The following is a 20,375-nucleotide window of genomic DNA, read 5'->3' on the forward strand; positions in this document are numbered from 1 at the left end:
CGCACGCGCGATAGCCCCGGCGCGCGGCGTAAGCCTCGCTGCACCGGATCGCTGCGGTCAGCGCCGACTCGTCTCGCGCAATGGAAGCAGCGGGGCGAAGCATACCTCGGCGAGATCGTGCCTTGGGGCCGCCACCCCCCTGCTGGCGCTGTTCGCAGCTCCGACTAGTCCCAGTCCACCAGGGTGCATGAATTGATAGCGAACTTGCACCGTCGTCTCGATGGCGGAGCTTCCTGCCGCCCTAGATGCACTGCGCTGAATGCGGAACGCGTCCGCCATCGATTCGTGCTTGTCCAACTCCGCCTATCCAGCGGGTTCTGGGATAAAGGCGGTCCATACCATATACATGCCTATCCTTCCCCAGCCGATCCACAGACGCGTATCTCCAGTTTCAGTCTCCGAACCTACCAGCTGACCCGCGCAAAATGCGCGTCGGAGTGCGGGGGCAGCGTGTACGAGCCCGAGGACCAACAGAAGCCCCAGGGGGCACATCTTTCGTCACCTCGACGCGGATACACCGGAAGCGAGAGAGCAAGTGAGGCGAGCGGGCGGATAATATCGGCCTCGGCGGACCTGCAGCACGTACGCACTGCACGCCCCGGATCGGATTCGGATTCGGCGCCTGGTGCTCGGGTATCCCGGGCGCACACACGCGGCGCGAACACGGGCTACGATGCGTTGCTGACAATGTGGCGTCCGGGCGTAGGAGGGCCTTCTGTGGGCGGAGCTGAATGGACTGAATGAAGTGAATGCAGGTGGAGGGCGGGTGTGGACGCATGATGCTTCGCGGTATGGGTTCGAGGTCCGCGCGGTGTGTTCTGTGTTCTGCTGCAGCCGAGAGCTTGATGTGCGTGTCTACGGGCTTCTTTTCGATGGGTGCGCTGGTCGGGGGCGGTCGGCCGGTGGTGGCATCGAGGGCGTGTATAGATCGGATGGATGCTGGGTGGTTATATGATGCATAGGTGCTGGGGCGAGGCTGGAGATCGCTGCGGTGTGCAATATTGACTCCGTGTCCCTGGGACTCGGAGAAGAACCTGAGTGATGTGGTTCATTGTCGAGTTGATATCGATGCCATAGGTTGTGGCTGAGTTCTTTGACTCAATGGTGTCGGCCTTGAGAACCCGCACACAAGCGGTGTTAGGGATGCCGCCAATAGCACGCCCACCATAAGCGGGTGCGCCCCCTCGAGAGCCCTGGAACAACAGGTGGCGCGCAACGCGTTGACAGATCACGTTAGCGTCCCGTCGCCACCAGGCTGCGGTCAGAGCCCGCACTCACCTCCGCGTTCTCATCCACACGAGCCATGTGGTGCAGCGTCCTTCCACGGCTAGAACAAACCACCAACTGCGCACCTAACACCCACCCCGCTCCACCCACCTTCCGAGCGCCGGAAGCTGGAAGATGGACGATGGAACGCGCCTGGCCACGAACCTGCCCTCGGGCCCGGAAGATAGGCGTGCAGACTCACCTCACGCTCTCCACCCGGCCGATCCACCGCCCCCGCCCTCCAGGCTCGCATCGGCGAAGAACCACCAGCGCAACGCACGGGAGGCGTGATGCGTCCCCCAGCCCTGCCGCCCTCCGCGCTTCGCGAAGCACGAAGCGCCGCACAACCCTCGCCTTCCCGCCTTCCCGCCTGGCCGCTGGACACACCTGGAGCTAAGGGCGTAGCGTAGCGCTACCGCTGATACATGATGTGGTGGACGTGTGATGGCCGCCCTCGCGCCTGCGGTAGGGTGGGTTGGGGTGACTCGAGTTAACCTTCGGGCTGGGAGGGACGACGGACGCCGTGCCCGAGAAATTCGGAATTGGGCACGGCGGCCCGCCAGGTTGGCGGCGGCGGGCGTGCTTGGTTGCGTAGTACACAAAGTACTGGGGTGACATGGGGATACACGTACGCACGAACTAGTGAACACGGCATAGGCGGCTGCTGCGGTACGTACTATGTGCCAGTGCTGTCCGACGCGCCCGGTTCGTGAAGAGGGGCGGACTCGGACGGCCATACGGAACGCCGCCGTTTTGGGGAAGAAGGGGCGGGAGAAGTCTGGCGGGGATTGTGCGTGTGGCCGATCTGAGTCTATCGTGTAGTCGTGTAGGGACCGGTGCACGAGTCGTGTTCTCGCGTCCGAGGTAGCGTGCTGCCCCCGCCCCCGCCCCTGCGCGGACTCGGCCCCAGGATCATTGACTGCCGTGCAGGGAGCCCGGGGACGCTGCACGCTACCCCCCTTCCAGGTGTTCCGGCGAGCCCCCAGCCTGCGGGCGATTTATGGTTTACGGTTCGCCGGCGGACATAGAGTTCTGCGTTGTCGGATTGAACAGATTCCCACATCCGTAAACGGCACGGCGAATTGCCCCAGCGACGTCTTCTTCTCCCTTCGCCCTTCTCCCGCGTATTATTACGGCGTGCCCGTCGCGGGCCCTGTCTGCGCCCTTCCTCGCCCTGCGAATATTGCATATTGGCATCATTCATCGCGGAGCAGGGTCATATCGATCGCACGGCCTCTCAGTGCGTTGCGACGGTTGCATCACCCCCTCGCGGCGGGCAGGGGGTGGGCCTGGGCCGTCGATGTATCAGGATGCCGATGAAGTCATCCGAACTAGGAACCTCAGGTTGGCGAATTTCGTGCACCGAATAGTGCTCGATAGCCGATGTCGCCGCCGGGTCCCTCAAAATTTCCTGCGATGAAGGGGCGCGCACGTGCTGCAACGTGGGGCAACAGCGCGCACGCGCGCCGTCACTGTAAGTCACCCGACGGGCGAGTACGCCTTGTTCTTGTGGGGAAGAAATGTATCTCGCGCGCTCGCGCTCGTACCACCTTCCCTTTAGAGCAGCATGCTACGAATCACTCGCCCGCACACACAGATCGGTCAGCGACAGGCCCAGCGGGCCGATTGTGCATACGAACGAGCGCATCGCATGTACATACATCCCAGCTAACGCGTCCAGGCGTCCAGGCACAAATACACGCCGGACACCCCTCCATCACACGCGAACACGCGTCGCGGCGCGGTGCATCGCATCGGCGTCGAACGTATATGATCGCAAACCAGAACCCGCAAGATCCGGTCAATTCTGCGCCCACCCCTGCCGGCCCTCCGCCCGCGCCCGCCCGCCCGCTACAACAACGCGCACGGCATCGAGAAACGAGCGCGCGGGCGCGCGATCGAGTGTGGCAGCTGGGAGGCGAGGTGAGCCTATCCGAGGGGCGTGGAAACCCCGGCTTCCATCTGTCACGCGAGAAGCGCTGCTGCGACGCGACGCGTTACCGCGCGGCGCTTCTCGCGCGCGAAGCGACGCGACACGACGGGCCGCGATGGGCTACGATTTCCAGCTGCATGGCGCGGCAGGGACAGGGATGCTGGCCGCGCGAGGAGCTCGAGATGCAGAACGGAGTAGGGACGGACGTACGGGCCCTGCACGATGCAATTCGCTGTCCGGCCTGAGCGCGAACGCGCCGTGTGTATTGGGACGTTCAATCGAGCAGAGAGAGGGGGTGAAAGAGGAGCAGCAGCTGTAGGGGCCACGATTCCGCGCGCGAGTCGCCAAGACGTACAGTAGCACGGGGCTTCAGCGGAGTATTGTCGAGGACGAGTCGGGCCAACGCAGAGGCAGAGTTCGGGCTTCGCTGCTCGCTGTCCGTTCGAGCCTCTGCCTGGAGAGGGGCGGAGGGTCTGCGAGGACCCTCGTGAAGTGCCAGCTGCCAGGGCGGAGTGCGAGAAGGTGAACGCACGAGGTAGTTGGCGGTAGGGGCGCAACGCACCGGCCCTGCCACAGTCACGAAAAGAGCTCCAAATGCGGGACATTGCTCGCGAGACGCCGGTGGAAATACGCCACACCCGGCACGCGTCGCACATTACGTAACAACTATGGGCGCCAGTGTACCCACCCCATTAGGCGCGGGCTGCCACAGACGGTCAAAATCTATCCACCGACGCAAGTGTTGGGCAGTTCAACACGGAAAGGAGGCGGTGGGAGGCTATGGGTGAGTGGCCGGGGAACAGTGTTCATTTGCGTGCGGAGCTCATATCCCAGCCTAGGGAGGTCGCACTGCGCAGAGGCGCAGCGTGGCAAGCGCGGCGAAGAACCTTACGGAGGGCCGGGAGCGTTTAGCTGCATCGGCGGCAGCACTTGACGAGATTCGCCGCCGGCGATCGGTAAGTAATGGGAGGGCGCGGGCCGCCTGCTGGAAGAGGCGCAGGTACAAAATAGAGGGGCGCGTTGTGGCAACGTTCTCCGCCGCGTGTAAGTGCTCCCGCGTGCCCAGGGTGTGGAGAGTTTGGGTGTCGCGGCTGATAACGTGTTTCTGCCCGTGTTTATAGACCGGACATCCGTGGGCTGGCTCGCTGGGTTGGAATGTCGGCGAGGGAAAACGTCGAGGTGGGTGCAGCGCAGCGCGACGGGGGCTCGCGCCGATACGGACGAAGAGGGAGGAGTGGCGAGGAGCATCGTCGTTCCTGGCCGGGAGGCGAGATCGGTTGGGCGCGAGGGCGATGATCTGAAGCTGGATCTCGTACGTATACACGCGAGTGGGAAGCTTTGGTCCGACCAAACAAGGTGTGGATCCCCTCAAGAAGCCTGCCATATATGGGCATGATGAGCCACCAGGGGCGGACGGGAGGACATGGAATGAAGGGAGAAAGGGAGACGAGCGGGAAGAGTCGCGGTGTGGATCTTGGGAAGAAGGGGAGAAGACAGTCACGCGGGCGGGGCAAGGCCCGGCTTTGATTTTGCCCATATAGAAGGATATCGGCCTGCCGTGGACCCAGCCATCCCCGCCCAGATCCAGCCCCGCTGTCCCTCCCACCTCCTCTTAATTTGCCGGACTTTACCGTCCATCACCCGTCCCCATGTCTGTTGCCGCCCACTACGTCGCCGCCGCCGTCCCCGACGCCCGCTATGCCAACCACTACGACCCCGTCCCGTTCTTCTCCTACGCCCAGCCCTCACTCAACGCCGTCGCCAACGACGCCCAGTACACCCTCGGCACCGGCTCCTCCGGCGCCGCCTATGTTTGGGACGCGCACGAACCCGCCGTCCAATCACCGTCCTCGTACTCCTCTGCTTCCGCGAACGCCTACCACTCCGCCGCCGCCCCGCCGGCCTCGTCCGGCCACTCCTCCGTAACCGCGTCCTTTGCCTACAACGCCCCGCCCGACTACGCCTCCCACCGCTCCTTCTCCTCCAACGTCTCCCGCGCAGCCCCCTCGCACCACCCCAACGCGTCCACACCCTCGTCGTCGTCGTCAGCAGCGGCCACTGCACGCGGCTCGTCGTCTAGCCACCGTGGCAGTTCGTACTCGTCCGGCGCCCGGTCGTACTCGTCGCTCGCCGCCGCCGCAACCACCAACGCGTCCAACTCCACCTCCTCGACCCCCCGTCTCCAAAATGCCTCCTGGGACAACGCCGCGCTGTACACCATAGACCCTGCCGACCCGGTGTCCCACTCGCCCTCCCAACAGCACGCATACAGCCGCGGCTCGACGACGTCCTCCGTCCCCGCGACGCCCGTCTCGCCCCCGATCAAGGAGGAAGACCCGGAGGGCGAGTTCATCATCGAGGTCTCCGTGCCCGCCGACCCCGTCCCCAGCTCGATGCCCGAGGTGCCCCTCCGCGCGACGCACGCCCCGCCGAAAATGCGCAGCATGATGTGCTCGTTCCGCCTCGAGAGCTTCGCGATGCACGACGGCATCCGCTCCGCCGCGACGCAGCCGGGTCCGGGGGGAATCGTCGTCGGGCCGCTCAGGGAGCAGCCGATCGAGTTCGAGTGGCAGGCAGACCTCGTCGAGCCGCTTATTCCCCAGGAGGAGGACGCGTACCGGTACGGCGTGACACAGGGAAAGGCGCGCGCACAGGTCGGGTACGGGGCGGCCCACTCGCCCCCGTCCCCGAGGAGAACGGGCGGCGGGAATGAAGGTATGATGAGGAGCCCACGCACGGGCAGGACGAGGGCGGATTCCTACACGGCGGCGGGGACGGCGTCCCCCGCGCTCAGCCTTGACTACCCCCAGCAAGTTGACAGCGGGGACGCGTGGGACGCGTCTTCCGGGTACGGTTCCGTTGCGGACAACGGCTCTGGGAGCGGAGCGACGTCGGCGAGTCCGACGTTTGCCCCAATCATGACCCCCGCGCAGTCGCTGGGCTGGAGTCTCCGCTACCAGTCCGGGGACGTCGACGGGACGGTGGAGTCTTCGGCCGGGTACCATCGGCAGCAGACCGTCACACAGCCATCCCGTGCGTATTCCAGTATATTTGTGTGAAGTGCTTTTGACTGACACGGCGTTTGTCTTGGCAGTGTCCCGCGTTTCGCAGTCGACGAGCCGCTACGGAATGTATGGCGGCTCGAGCAGCGTGGCGAAGACGTACCAGCCCGAGCAACAAGCACATTACGGGTACGACAGCAGCGGATACCCCCGTAGCAGCGGCGGCGGATCGAGCTCGGGCAGGTACAACGCGGAGGTGTACGCGTCCTCCGGCTCGTCCTCGTCGTGGTACCGTGAGCAACCGTCGTCTATGTCGCAGTTCGGAGCGGTGCTGATTGGGGCGTTGTTTAGGCTGAGGATGCGTTGTGTGTGCTCCGCCGTTCGCTTTCCCTTTTTTCTCGCGTTCCTGGCTCGACTCGTTTTCCGACCCGGACGCCCCGTCCCGCGCGACGATCTACATCGTCGCCCCCGCCGGCCCGAATCGCCCGTTCAACGACCGCACCGCTGCTCGACGATCTGCCCGGGAGATCATTCCCAGAGGGCGATCATGCCTCTCTGCACGCGTGGGGGCGGCAGGATCCCACCCACGCCACGCGACTATCGCTCGCCACGGACTTTCTTGCATATCTTCTTGGACCGCCGCAGCGCCTGCTCAGTTGCTGGTCGGATAGTGCTCCTGCTTCGAGCGTCGTGCTAGGACATCGCACGCACGCCCGTTTGTCATTGTACTGTATCGTATCATATGGTGTCGTATCGTATACCTACGCTGCTCTACGTCCAAACCTACATACATCCCCTTATCCCCCGATTCGCTCGTATCTTGTCTATGTGCTAGTATTGTCGCTGTCGTCTTACGTTCTCTGGTCTCGCCCCGCACGCATCCATCCCTAGATATCCCGCATCCTGGTTACGTTTCCTACTGTCTGTCGGCTTTGCTTGGTCTCGCTGTTATTTTGCTTGGTTCATACCCCGATCCTGCTGTGTTATCGCTGTGCACCCCCCTCTGTATGCTTACTTTCCCGCTGCTCCTGCTCTTAACGTTTCCCTGTCATCCGAGTTTACGTTGTCGGCCAGTCCGACCCCTTTCCCGTGGTACTGAAAGGAGATTTCGCTGAGGTTCTCGTCGCTTCGGTTCGTGCTTCGTCGTGTTGAGTCGCTTCATGTATCTACTTGGTGTTTCGTGCTGCTGTATCTATATATAAATCCTAGTTCTGTCAGACCACACTCGCGCTGGGGAGTCTCGTACCACTAGATTGCAGTGCATAACCTCCTCGTGAAATTGACCGTCGATCGATTTGGAGAACCGCCGTTTGTACGAAGAATGAGACACAAATACAATGCTGCAAAGAGGGCGATCGACGAGGTGTCATTTTGGATTCAATTTCCTCCAGATGTGTACACACTTATTTAAATCGAATATATTCTAGTCGATACTCAGTACTCACCCATCATATGTCGTAGGTTGAAATGGATAGCTGCGTGTGCTGCCTACTCGGTGGTTCCATTACGTCCAATTATCTTTCACGTTTTGCGATAAAACCGTAGTGTATTTGAACCGTGACATGGAACGTCGATCGAGGTGGACTTCGGTCTTTGCTATTTCCTCGCATAGCCTAGAAGCACAAGGCCATAGCAGCACCTGCGAATGTTCTCTGTCAAGTCGGCATTCATGTTCATACTACAAAGGAGAAATGATCATCGCGGTGCTGGGAACTTCAACAAAGTAGCCTCTTTATTAGATCCATACTTGCCACCTCCGAACACAAAGTTCGCCATTTTCTGACTCGGACATAGCTTAGAAGTACCATGGCAGCACTCTACGCATATCCCACCGATGCCGATGTTCTCTGTCAATCTGGCATTTACTACACAAGAAATGAATGATCTTCGCGGTGCTCGGATTCGTAGACACTCAATTAGATCCCGTTCCTCGAGCCCGCACCAAGTCAAACTGCGTCCTCGGCGATGATCCGGCATCCAAGGCTAAGTATTCTGTGAGCGTACGGCGGAAGTAGATCCCAGGGCACCGACAGCTCTGGGAGCTGAACGCTGACATTTTATGTATATTTCACAACGAAGCCGCAGCCGCTCGGATACGCAAGAACATGTTCCATGTTGCGTTCAAATAGCAACTGACCAGTGCTTTCATTGCATTGAATCATCTTACACGACTTGCGAGTAAGCCGTAGTGTACTATTTGAACCATGACATGGAGCGTTGATCGAGGTGGACCTCGGTCTTCGCTATTTCCTCGCATGACATGGAGGCACAAGGCTATGGCAGCACTCTACGCATATCCTGTCGGTATTCTCTGTCCAGCCGGCATTCAGACCACGGAAAAGGGATTGTCATCGCGGTATCCAGAGCTTTCAACAAAGTAGCCTTCGTATTAGATCCAGAGGTGCCACCTTGCAGAGTCAAATCGCGAGCTCGGCAATAATCCGGTATCTTAGCATGACCTGTGAACGTACGGCATCAATAGAACCCAGGGCACCGACAGCTCTGGGAGTTGAACGGTGAAGCTTGGATGAGGGCGTGAGGGATCCGTGCCAAGGTTCGCGAAGGCGATAGGTGCGCGTCTGCGCATCTTCTCCGCCCAGTAGCCGCAAGCGTATCGGCCGTGGCAAATGCCTATTTTTGATGATTGTGGCCACCCTCAGCCCCATCTACGCGAAAGGGCGGACAGGCCTGTTCGCGGCATGCGCGGAGGACAAGGAATAGTCAGGGGCTGAATGTTCACTGTAGCCGTGCATGCAAACTCGACGACGCGGGAGCAATAAACGCCTTCCCGGCTCCGAACACACGGACAATAGTACCACGACGGACACGCACCTCAGGGAAACACCGCGCGGGTCTGTGAACACAAGCCAACCCCGTAAGGGAATTGCCAAGTGCCAGCAGGAGCACGCCCTGCTTGCACGCCAGACGGGACTCGTACGTATAGCGGGGAGGCACTAGAGGCTCCGTCCGCGCACACGCTGTCCGTTAGGCATTAGGGCATCAAACGCGCCGCCGCGGTGATCAACGAAGGGATGCACGCCGTGGCGAGCGTGCCTGGTGCGCCGCACGGCTTGCGCGGTGGACTAGGGTGCCAGTCTGTACCCCGAACGCAGAGGTGTGCCGTAACAGCCTCGCGTGTGTACACTTCGCGGAGTTCCCGCGGAGATCTCTTGGCAGCCTGAGCTCGGGGACTGCGTGTGTCTGGGACTGCGTGCCGGCATCGAGGGGGCATCTAGGGGGAGGCGGTGAGGGCTGAATTGATTCTAGGCGTGCATGGGATAGTGGGTGTGGGTACGCGTCCCCTTCGCTGCCGCTGTCTGCATGCGGCCACCCTCGGCAAGACGATCAGCGCACAGAACCAGTGCGATCGAGGCAGCGACTAGGGCATCGCGTCGAGGCAGCGGGATCGGGCGGTGTACAGGGAGCGCAGACACGCAACGGGCTGGATATCGTTCGCACGAGCATTTGAAGACGGCGCGGCCAGACGGCGACTTGCACTCGAGCACAGGAGGCAGGAGGGGCATCGGGAGAGGCGGCTGGAGTGCTTCCGCGCGAGGATCTGCGGGTCGATCGCCCCCCGGGTTCTCAGTCTGATTCGCAGGGAACGCCGCGCGCGCGAGCACGCCGTGCGCGGGCGGCGAGCGTCCGTCTGCACGCGCGCCGGGGTTCGTGGCAGGTATGGCGGCAGGGAGCACCGGCGGCTGCGCGGCTGCGGCACGCGCCTGGGTTGGGCGGCTGGGCGCGGGGCTTCGCTGGGAGAGCTTCGCGGGAGAAGGGCATGGCACGGGAGTCGTTCGAGGCTCTATCTGTGGAGCTGCTTTGCGAGAAGACGGGATCGATGGGCGGGTGGGAGATGGCGCTGATGGGAACCGTGCGTGCGTTGTGGGGGCGTGGGGTGCCCTGTATTATCCGAGGAGTGGAAGGGTGGTTGCGTTGTATCAGAGCCAAGCCGTTCTCCACGTGAAGAAATGTATTAGGTCATGGGATACCTATAAAGCCCGCCGTGTGGCGAGATGTTGAGGGCAAGAAATCGCGTACGTACGCTCTTGTGTTGTCCACGCGGTCACGAAGGAGTGTGGAAAACCCTGAGGGGATCGTGACTGAGCGATGTTCTGCACCGAACGCCTCGTCACACTAAATGAAGCACCTACCTGATTCTTCCGAAGCTACGAACTGGCGGCAGGAGCAGCGCAGAAGGAGTCAATACGTATGAGAAGACACACGTACCCGGTTCTACGCGTTGCGAAGGACCGGCATAGGCAGCCGTTCGCCAACGAGCCGGACTCACCTGGGATGATCATGACTCGGAGATTGGTTTGAGTACAGCACCCGACGGCCGTCGAAAGTTTGTGGAATTGGTTCGAGACGCTGCGTCCATCTTCTAGCACGAAGCGCCTCGGAGAATGAGCTGGTACCTGGACCAGACACGTAATGCTGAGGAAATTCGATGAGGGTGCGCCTTCCACACATCGCGATGGTCTCAGGGTTCTCGAACTCGTTTCATCGATAAGCGGACTGTCGGATTCCGTGACCTGGATTCGTTGGCGGTTGTTGATGGTAAGAGACGAAACCGGATTGAAAAAGAGAGCTCACAGTAGCCGTAAGACTGCGCTACGTATCCGCTGCAGTGTAGATTTGCTCTAGATCCGAGCAAGAAGCTGTAACGCCAGAGGATGAGAACGCGGAGTATCTTCCGAGTTCTTGAATCGATAGGGCGAGCAAACAGCTTCCACCCCCCACGCTGAACTGTGTGCGCTCCAGGTTGAAACCAGCAGCCGCGGTACTACAAGCGTGTTCTTAGCAGGCTTGCTAGACAAGTAACGTTTGAAAGGCTAGCGAACGAGGTGACGGGACTACGCACTGCTTCCTTGAAGTTCTTGTCTGTATCTGTGACCTGTGTGATTCTCGACGATCGACACATTCAGCTACGCTCGTCCCCACACGTTTTGGGCACGAACGAGACCAGGGCACCGCAACAGCTGAGTGTAGTGCAGGTTCTTCTAGATGGGGTTACGTGAGCGTCGGCTGTAAGAAGGCATACTCAACGAAAAGAGACAAATACCTATACAAGGGAAATTCACTCGCGGACTGCGGGTAAGTAGTCGCCTCGTATACGTGGCATAACATATCCAACAAGAACGCCCACTACTCAGTTCAATACCAAGGATGGCAAGTGCAAAATCCTATGACAGGCCTCTGCCTCTCAAGGAGTGAATTCGCAAATATAGGAGCCGAGAGCTCACTGGAGACGTACGGTGGATAGAGAATCCGCGCTGGTATAGCTCACCCGCTTCAGCAGCGTCGTGGAAGCAGGCGTTTCCAAGCCCGTTTATGCTAGAAACAAATGGGAGTGCGCCTGAGAACATAAATCCGGTCGTGGAATGACAGATTTGTCCACATCCGTTTCGGAGTCAACGAGTTGGCGTCCGAGGTAATTATAACTTACGTCGCCTACTCCTTTGCCCCCTTTGAAAGGCGCGAACAGAGTGCGTGCGGCCGGACTAGATGTAAAATCCTGCAGGATGGCTGTTGCGGACCGTCGCGGCGCCGGCGGTACTACGAACGTGTTCTTGACAGGCCTGTCAGACAAACAGTAAAAAAGGTTATCAGGTGAGCCGGCGGTATTGCGCGGCTTCTTTCTTACTTACCAGCAACGTTTGCTTAGAGTCATACGATCATTGACGATTGACGCATCGTGCGCTCGGTTTTCGTCATCTGAGGCCTGGGTGTCCATTCAGAGAGCATCGGTCTTAATCGGCGAGCCTTTTCTGGCCAGGACGATGAGCACCGTGTGGCACCAGGTCGTACCTCGGTGGCCCGGTAGGGGCGATGGCATCGATCGCCTCGGCGGTCCGTCGATAACGAGTCGTGTGCCGGAGATCCCTCGGGGTCAGCTATGTTGCGCTGGACGATGTGAGAAATAAAGACCGGATTGACCGACCGAGGAGACAGGTACCGAGTCCGGACAAACGCCTCACCGGAGACAGGCTGCTCGTGGGCGCCCGCCTGCAGGTCTAGCGGCTGGAGCTGGCTGAACGCCGACGGAGAAGGAACATGGAAGAACGAAGCAAGAATGAACATGCGAAATGGGAATCGCGTGGACGAGCGGAAAGACAGATAATCCTGGACGGTCCCGCCCGCGGCAGGTGGCAGTACCGTCGGCGTGGCGGTGATGGGAGGCGGACAAGTGATCGACCGTTTGGGTTGGCGGAGCGCCCATGCCCACGTGGGACGGATCGCACAGTCACCGCCCTCTCACACGCTCTCCTCGTCCACCAGCCCTCCGTCCCCCTCGTTGCCCAGACTCCACGCTTGCTTGACACCATATACATCTGGGAGGGATCATGTCGGACAGCATGGGAAGGCGCCGCAGCGTCGACGTCGGCGGCCTTGCCCTCGCCCTCAGCGACGAGAACCAGGGTCACGGATGGGGAGGTTGGGAGGAGACAGACTGCGGGGAGACGAGGTGCGTTGCCTGTTGCCATCTTCGACGGGCATCTGTACTGACGCGACCTATCTTCGCCGTAGATATGCAGAAGTCTTGATCGACGTCCGCGCGCACACGGAGACGATGGTCAGCCAGGACTGCGAGCACTTGTACGTCTGCCGCCGCTTCAACGCTCTGTTCACCCTATTCACACCCACGAAGCAACTCGTGTTGTGTGGTGCTCAATCGAGACACGCACGAGCGATTGATTCACTCGTTGAGCTCCTGGCATTTCGAGCCTCACAAACTTCCCGAGGAAGAAGTCATCGCATGCTCCTATATCCTCTTCGAGGCGCTCTATCGAATAGAGAACATGCAGGAGACTGTATCTGTATCACTTGGTGAGTGCCCTTTCCATGCATATGTGCCGTATCATATTGTTCCTTCAATACCCCTCAATGGGGTGAGGGGGAGCAATGCCCGACTCATCGGGGTTTCTGAAAGCATGGCTTCACATTCGTCCTCGGATACTACTGTCAGAAGTACGAACCATTGCAAGCGTCCCCGTGCAATGAATCACATACTGTGCTTGAATGATGCCTGGTGGACTAGTCCTCCCGCGTCGCCGGCAAATGTCCATCCATATCTCGAGGGTGAATACCTGCTTGATCTACACGGGCACGCCTTGATGACTTGTATCAGGACTCTGCGAATGCTAGGTACTGGGGCCCTCAGGCGTGCAAGATACCGCGCAACTTTCAGCCTCGCACTCACACAGTCGAATGCGCCATCTGCTTGCTGGGTTCACACTCATATGGCTGGAGCAGGACACTGACGAGATCTTTCGCCAGGCTCAATAGCGACCTTCTTGCAACATCTATGTCAGCTATACCGACAAGCCAACACATACCACAATCTCCAGCACGCGCTCGACGTCTTCCAGGCGGTGTACTTCTTCTTGACTTCTGCCGGTGCTGTTCCTCCCGTAACGATCCTCTTGGAAGACGGCCGGACTTGGAAACGAGATCGAGAAGCTTCAGATCCGCTGGTGGGCCTACTAACTGACGAAGACCTGTTCGCGCTATGTATCGCTGCGGTAGGACACGACGTCGGCCATCCAGGGCTTAATAATGCCTTCATGGTACGTCGGCTTATTCGGGACCGCTCATACTATTCCAGGTCTTGACGTCATTAGTAGAAAAATGCGAAGACGCCATTAGCGGTTGTATACGACGACAAGTCCGTACTCGAGCAAATGCACTACTCGCTCATACTCCAGATCATGCGACATCATAACCTGAGCTTCCTACTCGACCGACCGACTGCCGGCCCGCTCTTCCGCCAACTGCTGCTCAAAACGGTGCTTGCGACGGACATGGGTATTCATTTCAACTTCATGACGGATTTCCGGGACATGCTCGCCGGGGCCGACCTACCGGAATTCCAGCGACGCATCCTTGTCTGTCAGGCATTAATCAAGTGTGCGGACATAAGCAATCCAGTAAGATTTGCCTGGCATGATGTTTGACTTCGGGCCCTGAATAATCCTGTCAGAGTCGGCCGTACCTCGTCTCGCAACATTGGGCGACAGCACTTGAATCGGAGTGGAGCAGCCAATTACTCCTCGAGAAGCACTTGCAACTTCCGTCGTCTGTCAAACCGTCGGACAGTCGGATAGGCGAGGCGAACAGTCAGATTTGGTTTAACACGACGTTCGCACGCCCGTTGTTCGAGCTCATTGCGCAAGGCATCCCGTGTACGTTTACCTGACATTGTGATCCGCCTTTTTACTCACCACTCGTCTTCAGCGTTCGAGCAGTTCGCATCACAATCGAGAGAGAACCTTGCGCTCTGGCAGACCCGCGCGGCCGAACTCGCGGCTCAACCAAACGAACTGTCGCCAGATGCCCCCGAAACGCCATTGACTTGGCCTTCGCAGGCACCCAACGACTTCTTGACCGCATTCCCGCCGACTTTACCAGAATCCTTCCGACAGCCCGAGGAAATGTCGTATCCGATGGTATACCACCACCACCATCGACTGTCTAGCGTCGCGCCCAGCACGTCTTCCTCTTCATCTACCCCCAGCCAGTACGAGAGCTGCGAGTCGTCACTGCCTTCGCCCACCTTCTCCCCGGTCTTGGAACCCGCATCTGCATCCCCTCCGGCGTCGCCGTCGATACAGGGCTCGTTACCTCCGCGTCTGGAGCTTCCGCAGTCACGCCCCCAGAGCGTCGCGTCGAATGCCCCCTCTACCTCCGCAAGTGTGTTCAGTATAACCAACGAGGCAACCGCAGCCATTCGCGCAGCGTACAAAGCCAGTGTTCGCAAGAAGAAGTCGTTCCACCGCTCCTCGTGGAACCCCAGCCCGACCGCGATGTCGTCCCTGTCACAGACCCCACCGCCCGTGCCTGGGCCCGCAGTTGGGCGAAGTCCGGTCTCTCCTGCAGGGTCGGGGGACAGCCCTCTCAGCCTGAGCGGTAGCTCACACAGCACAGGGACGCTCACGCCCAGTCCGCTTACCCCGGACGGGAATGCGACACAGGCACGGCAGACGTTGCTGAAGACCGCGCTCGTCTCCGCATCATCATAGGACTAGTCCTAGCGATTCGACCCCTCATCCTCACTTTGCCTGCGTCTGGACAACCCGCCCGCGCTTCCCCTCCTCGAACACTGCGCCCCCATACATCCCTCCGCCCCCATCACACTGTCTCCTCCGCCCCCTTCCTACTTCCCTACACGGTTCTGGTCCGAGGCTCGTTGGCACGATGCTGTATTATGTGTACCCTGACGTATGTATGTATCTGAGCGCTGTCCGTCGGTCTGTCTCTTCGCACCTGCACCATATCTCTGTCTGCTTCCCGCCCCCTTCGTCTGTGCATTATCCGTTTCCCGCCCTTGTCACGTCGGTTTTCCGACGTTCGACCCTCCCACCGACAGTTACACAGCCGCGATATCTTGGATCTCGGCTCACCACGTCTCATATCCCACCTCCTGATATACATACGAACTTTGGCAGCAGGACGTGTGCTCCGCCCCCTTTGAAAATCCCTTCCCGTAGTACGTTTTCCTGAACTACGATACCCTCCCATGTGTAGCAGTATCGATATCGACTCGTGGCTCGTTCCCCGCATCTCTTCTCCCACCCAGCTGCCCGCGTCGTTCGTTTGTTAGTTCCATCCGAGTGTACGGCCTAGGCTCGGGTCTCCCGGCGAGCGCTTGCGCAACGGGACGGTGGGGGCCGGCCGGCCTCTCCGGACCGGGTGGAGAGGCGGCCCGGATACCCCTCGATGACCTTCGAGGCGTTCGGCGGCGGGTTATAAGAAGCCACCGCGCAGGTCATGTTGCCCCCATCGCTCTTCTGCCCCAGCGCACAGTGCCAGCGGGACGATTTGGAGACATGGCACCGAAAATCACTGGATACAAGACGCATGGTGAGTGCTGCACCCTTGGGCGTCTTGGTGGATTATGAGGGGGGATGATGATCGGCGTCGGTGCCTGTTTGAGTGTCCTCTGGGGGCTCGGACAGGTATGGGTGACGATCCTGACAGTTTGGAGTACGGGTAGGCTGTTAGGATCCGCGGAGCAAGGGGTGACACACCCGTGTTATCATCAGAGTTGTTGGACTGCTCGACTGTTCATATCATTGGAGAAGAGGGTCTCTCGCGCTGAAACAGCGTTCCTTGAATCGACTTGTGCTCGTATTCTCATGCTTGTGTGCTATTGTCGTCTGAACGTGCTAACCCATATTCCCAGACATCCGTTTCCCCACATCGCTGAGCGGTGATGGCACGGACGCCATGAACACGGACTGCGACTACTCGTCCGCCTACGTGAAGCTCCTCACCGACTCGGACCTCACCGGGTTCGGCATGACGTTCACGATCGGCCGCGGGAACGACATCGTGTGTATGGCGATCGAGGAGCTCGCGAAGCGCCTCGTCGGCAAGGACGTCGAGGAGATCTTCGCGAACATGGGCAAGACGTGGGACTATCTGTCCGCGGACTCGCAGCTGCGATGGTCAGTCGGCTCGGTCGAGCGCGTGCGAACGGCCTGGGGACGCGGTGCTTACTATAGGACAGGATCGGACCGGAGAAGGGCGTGATCCACATCGCGCTGGGTGCCGTGGACAATGCGCTCTGGGACATGTTTGCGCGGTCCCGGAACAAGCCTCTCTGGAAGCTAGTCGTTGACATGACACCTGTGCGTTTCAGTACTTCAACTATCACATATGAGCGTTACTATAACCCCTTTGCACGCACAGGAAGAGATTGTGAACGCTACTGCGTTCCGCTACATCACCGACGCGATCACGCGCGAGGAAGCACTCGCCATGCTCAAGGAGAAGGCAGCCACCCGCGCAGAACGCGAGGCCAAAGTGCGCGAGCTCGGATATCCCGCCTACGTCACCTCCGCCGGCTGGCTCGGGTACAGCGACGAGAAGGTCGCGCGTCTTACGCGCGAGGCCGTTGAGGCCGGCTTCAACCACTTCAAGATGAAGGTCGGTGCGGACCCCGCGTCGGACTTGCGCCGCGGATCCATCATCCGTTCCATCATCGACGACCCCCAGTACCTTCCCGCGGGGCTCAAGCCGAGAGACCCGAATGGGCCCGACTTGGTTGGCAAGAACGCAGGGCCGACCGGGAGCGTGCTCATGATCGACGCAAACCAGGTCTGGGACGTCCCGCAGGCCATCGAATACGTGAAGACCCTGGAAGCGATCAAGCCTTGGTGAGCACAGTTTCGTCAACCCCACATCGTTGTTCAACATTTTTGACATGTCCATCGACAGGTTCATCGAGGAGCCCACCGCGCCTGATGATATCCTTGGCCACGCTGCGATCCGGAAGGCCCTCAAGCCCTACGGCATCGGCGTCGCGACGGGCGAGCACGCACACAACCGCATGGTGTTCAAGCAGCTCCTGCAGGCGGAGGCCATCGACGTCTGCCAGATTGACTCGTGCCGTCTCGCTGGCGTCAGCGAGGTGCTGAGTGTCCTGCTCATGGCTGCTAAGTAAGAACGCGCCTCGGGTGATGATCGATGACCGTGCTGACAGATCTGGCAGGTTTGGCGTTCCCGTGTGCCCTCATGCGGGTGGTGTCGGCCTCTGCGAATACGTGATTCATCTGAGGTCAGTCCGCGTTTGCGTAAACGCCATCGATCGCTAAAAATCCGCCCTTTACAGCCTCATCGACTATATCGCTATTTCCGGGACGATGGAGCGCAATGTGTTGGAATTTGTAGACCACTTGCATGAACACTTCCTCTACCCTTGTTCCATCAATAAGAACGGGCGATACAATGTCCCCAGCAACGCGAAGGAGGGCTACAGGTGGGGATTTTCCCCCGTCCGTTATTCTGGGGCTGTGTGGATCGCTGATAATTACCGCATCGCGCGCAGCATCGAGGTGCACGAGGCGAGCATCACCGAGTACGAATATCCGAATGGGTCGTACTGGAAGAGCGTGAAGGCGTAGCGACAGTCGCATAGGCACCCGCGCGATGCTCCAACGCACGTTAATCGGACGAGCTGCGGGCGGTGCGCGCGAGCAGTCATAGGGGTGATCGCCAGCAGCGCAGTAAGGACGGGAAGTCTTTAACGACCCGAATCCGATGTATGTATCATAGGCCATAGCACGAGCCCAAATCCGGATTCATTTGCCCCCGTTCGGGCTGCGGCAGCGCCGGACGGTCGCCACCGACGCCACGACGCGCGGACAGCAGTGTCCCGCGCCCGCCGTGTTCGACCCACATACTGTTGCGCACGCTGATGCACGGCACAGCCGCACCTCTCGTGCCACACAACCGGCAAGCGCGCGCGCAGCTCCCCGCCCTGCTCTTGCTCTGACGTTGTCGACGCCTCCCACGCTGCTTAGCTGCGACCGATCGTCGCGGGCGAGCCGTTCATTATGCACACCGTGTTTCCCGCGTCGGGAGTGTTACAGCTCACTGCCAGTGCGGGCACGCACGTCAGCGAAATCGTACACCCCTTTCCGTGTCCTCCGGGAAGATCAGCCTGAGAGTCATCGTCTTCATTACGGTCGCGAAGCATTTAGGGCACATCATCATGCCTGACTTTTGATAGTCGCACATCACCCAGGAAGTTGTGATACCCCGAAGAATGTCAGGCCCATACCCACTGGCAGTCAATGCCGACTCTGACATTGATTGAATGATCAGAAGAGGAAGAGCAGCGACAGCGACGGTAAGATCTAATTGACACAGCGGGTGCTGAGAGCAAGATGTATCAGAGCAGGGGTAATCCTACATACCGTAAGTTATACAACAAGCAGGCGCGGAGGCCCGCGCACAAGAAACAACCAAGAAAGGGGGACACACTAAGTGGTTAATAATGTATCAGGTCACGGTCAGGCCCAAAAAGACAATACCTCCTCATGGCCTCAGCCCATGAGGGTCATCACCTGCGAAAGCAGTCCACGCGTTAGTCTCGCTAACATACCCGAAGGAAGAGGCCAGCTTGTGGAACGCACCGCCAAGCGACCAGCGAACACGAGCAGCAGCTTCACGAACTCGTCCTGCTTGTCGAAGAAGAGCGCGTGGCTGCCGCCGTCGACCACATGCGCCTCTGCGTTCCGAAAGTGGCGCCGCAACTCGCCGACGACCGCGGGCCCATGGACGAGCGCGTCCTGCGAGCCGACCACGATCATCAAGGGCAGACCCGCCCTGCCCGCCTCGAGCAGCTTCGCGGGATCGTGCGACACAGCGAGCACGGACGCGGTCACCTCTGGGGTCTGCGCCATGCTCAGCCCGAGCCAGGACGACTTGAGCGCGTCCGGGACAGCGCAAGTGGCGCCTGCGAAGAAGCCCTGCACGAGATCCGTCTTGGCCCGCGCGGAGATCACGGTATCCCGGGACGAGCGCAGCACCTGCGCCACCCCCAGCATGCGCTCCGTGGCTGTCCGTGGCATCTCCGGGCCCAGGAAGGGCAGTGGCGCGACGAGCACTATGCCTGAGATCGGGTTGGGACTGGCGGCGGCACAGACGTCCGCGACCGCGGTTGCTAGAGTGTGGCACCTAATCAGCACGGTTCGCAACTATGAGCATCGTTGCACATGTGAGACGCACCACCGAACCCCCTGAATGACTGTAGAATCAGATTTTAACGAAGATGGAAGGGTCGAACCACACGCACCAGGCGACCACGATCGGTTGACGCAGACCGAAGCCTTTGACGACGGTACAGAAGTCTTCGGCATGGCGGGAAGGATGCAGCCCTTCTTCGCATAAAGCAATACCGCTCCGGCCATGACAGCGGAGGTCGTAGCGAATCTATGAATGGATGTCATGAATGGTGGCCCATCAGATGGTAAGTGCACTGCTCACTCACCAGGTACAGATGATCTGTTAGGCGCCGATCGCGTACGAGGTCGTCGAAGACCACCGAGGAGAGCGTCACTTCGTGAATAAACACGATGTGCGGGTTCATGGGGCTACCCACCGCCTCCGCGTATATCGATGTCCCGTCGGAGGACCGCAGAGTCTTGACTGTGGCGGCACAAGACATGGCGGGTGTTGAACTCGGCGCGGTGGACAGGGATTCGCGAGGCGCACAAGTCCGCCTGGTGCGCTGCGCGAGGATGGGTATATATGTGCGCGCGGCTCAATCATTCAAATTGGCCCGTCCACAGAACTCGAAAATTGAGTGTGGCCACACCCGAGAGCGCACACCGCCGTGGTGATTCTTCCGAGCCCTGCTCCGTGTGCGGGGGAAACAGCGATCTGGA

General features: G+C 59.8%; 4 protein-coding genes across 4 annotated transcripts; 3 read left to right on the plus strand and 1 right to left on the minus strand.

Annotated features, from left to right (window-relative positions):
• Positions 1-4,848: 4,848 nt before the first annotated feature.
• On the plus strand, positions 4,849-6,552 carry TRAVEDRAFT_23051 (uncharacterized protein; the record flags this gene model as incomplete). The annotated part of the gene is made up of 3 exons (XM_008043576.1): positions 4,849-6,232; positions 6,294-6,494; positions 6,521-6,552. The coding sequence occupies 3 exons, from the start codon at positions 4,849-4,851 to the stop codon at positions 6,550-6,552; spliced, it is 1,617 nt and encodes a 538-aa protein (XP_008041767.1).
• Positions 6,553-12,481: 5,929 nt separating this feature from the next.
• TRAVEDRAFT_173057 (HD-domain/PDEase-like protein) lies at positions 12,482-15,759 on the plus strand. Its single transcript, XM_008044282.1, has 7 exons — positions 12,482-12,667; positions 12,730-12,798; positions 12,851-13,029; positions 13,480-13,769; positions 13,827-14,129; positions 14,183-14,384; positions 14,437-15,759. Exons 1-7 carry the CDS (start codon positions 12,546-12,548, stop codon positions 15,219-15,221), a joined length of 1,950 nt encoding a protein of 649 aa, XP_008042473.1. The 5' UTR covers positions 12,482-12,545; the 3' UTR covers positions 15,222-15,759.
• Positions 15,760-15,963: 204 nt separating this feature from the next.
• Positions 15,964-18,327, plus strand: TRAVEDRAFT_153721 (enolase C-terminal domain-like protein). The gene is made up of 8 exons (XM_008044283.1): positions 15,964-16,062; positions 16,385-16,649; positions 16,712-16,832; positions 16,894-17,360; positions 17,422-17,643; positions 17,696-17,761; positions 17,816-17,962; positions 18,032-18,327. The coding sequence occupies exons 1-8, from the start codon at positions 16,029-16,031 to the stop codon at positions 18,105-18,107; spliced, it is 1,398 nt and encodes a 465-aa protein (XP_008042474.1). The 5' UTR covers positions 15,964-16,028; the 3' UTR covers positions 18,108-18,327.
• Positions 18,328-18,871: 544 nt separating this feature from the next.
• TRAVEDRAFT_74184 (alpha/beta-hydrolase) lies at positions 18,872-20,155 on the minus strand (the record flags this gene model as incomplete). Its single annotated transcript, XM_008044284.1, has 5 exons — positions 18,872-19,052; positions 19,122-19,651; positions 19,717-19,727; positions 19,784-19,920; positions 19,979-20,155. The coding sequence occupies 5 exons, from the start codon at positions 20,153-20,155 to the stop codon at positions 19,032-19,034; spliced, it is 876 nt and encodes a 291-aa protein (XP_008042475.1). The 3' UTR covers positions 18,872-19,031.
• Between the last annotated feature and the right edge of the window lie 220 nt (positions 20,156-20,375).

Source organism: Trametes versicolor, assembly GCF_000271585.1.
Source record: "Trametes versicolor FP-101664 SS1 unplaced genomic scaffold TRAVEscaffold_10, whole genome shotgun sequence".
Lineage (NCBI taxonomy): Eukaryota > Fungi > Basidiomycota > Agaricomycetes > Polyporales > Polyporaceae > Trametes > Trametes versicolor.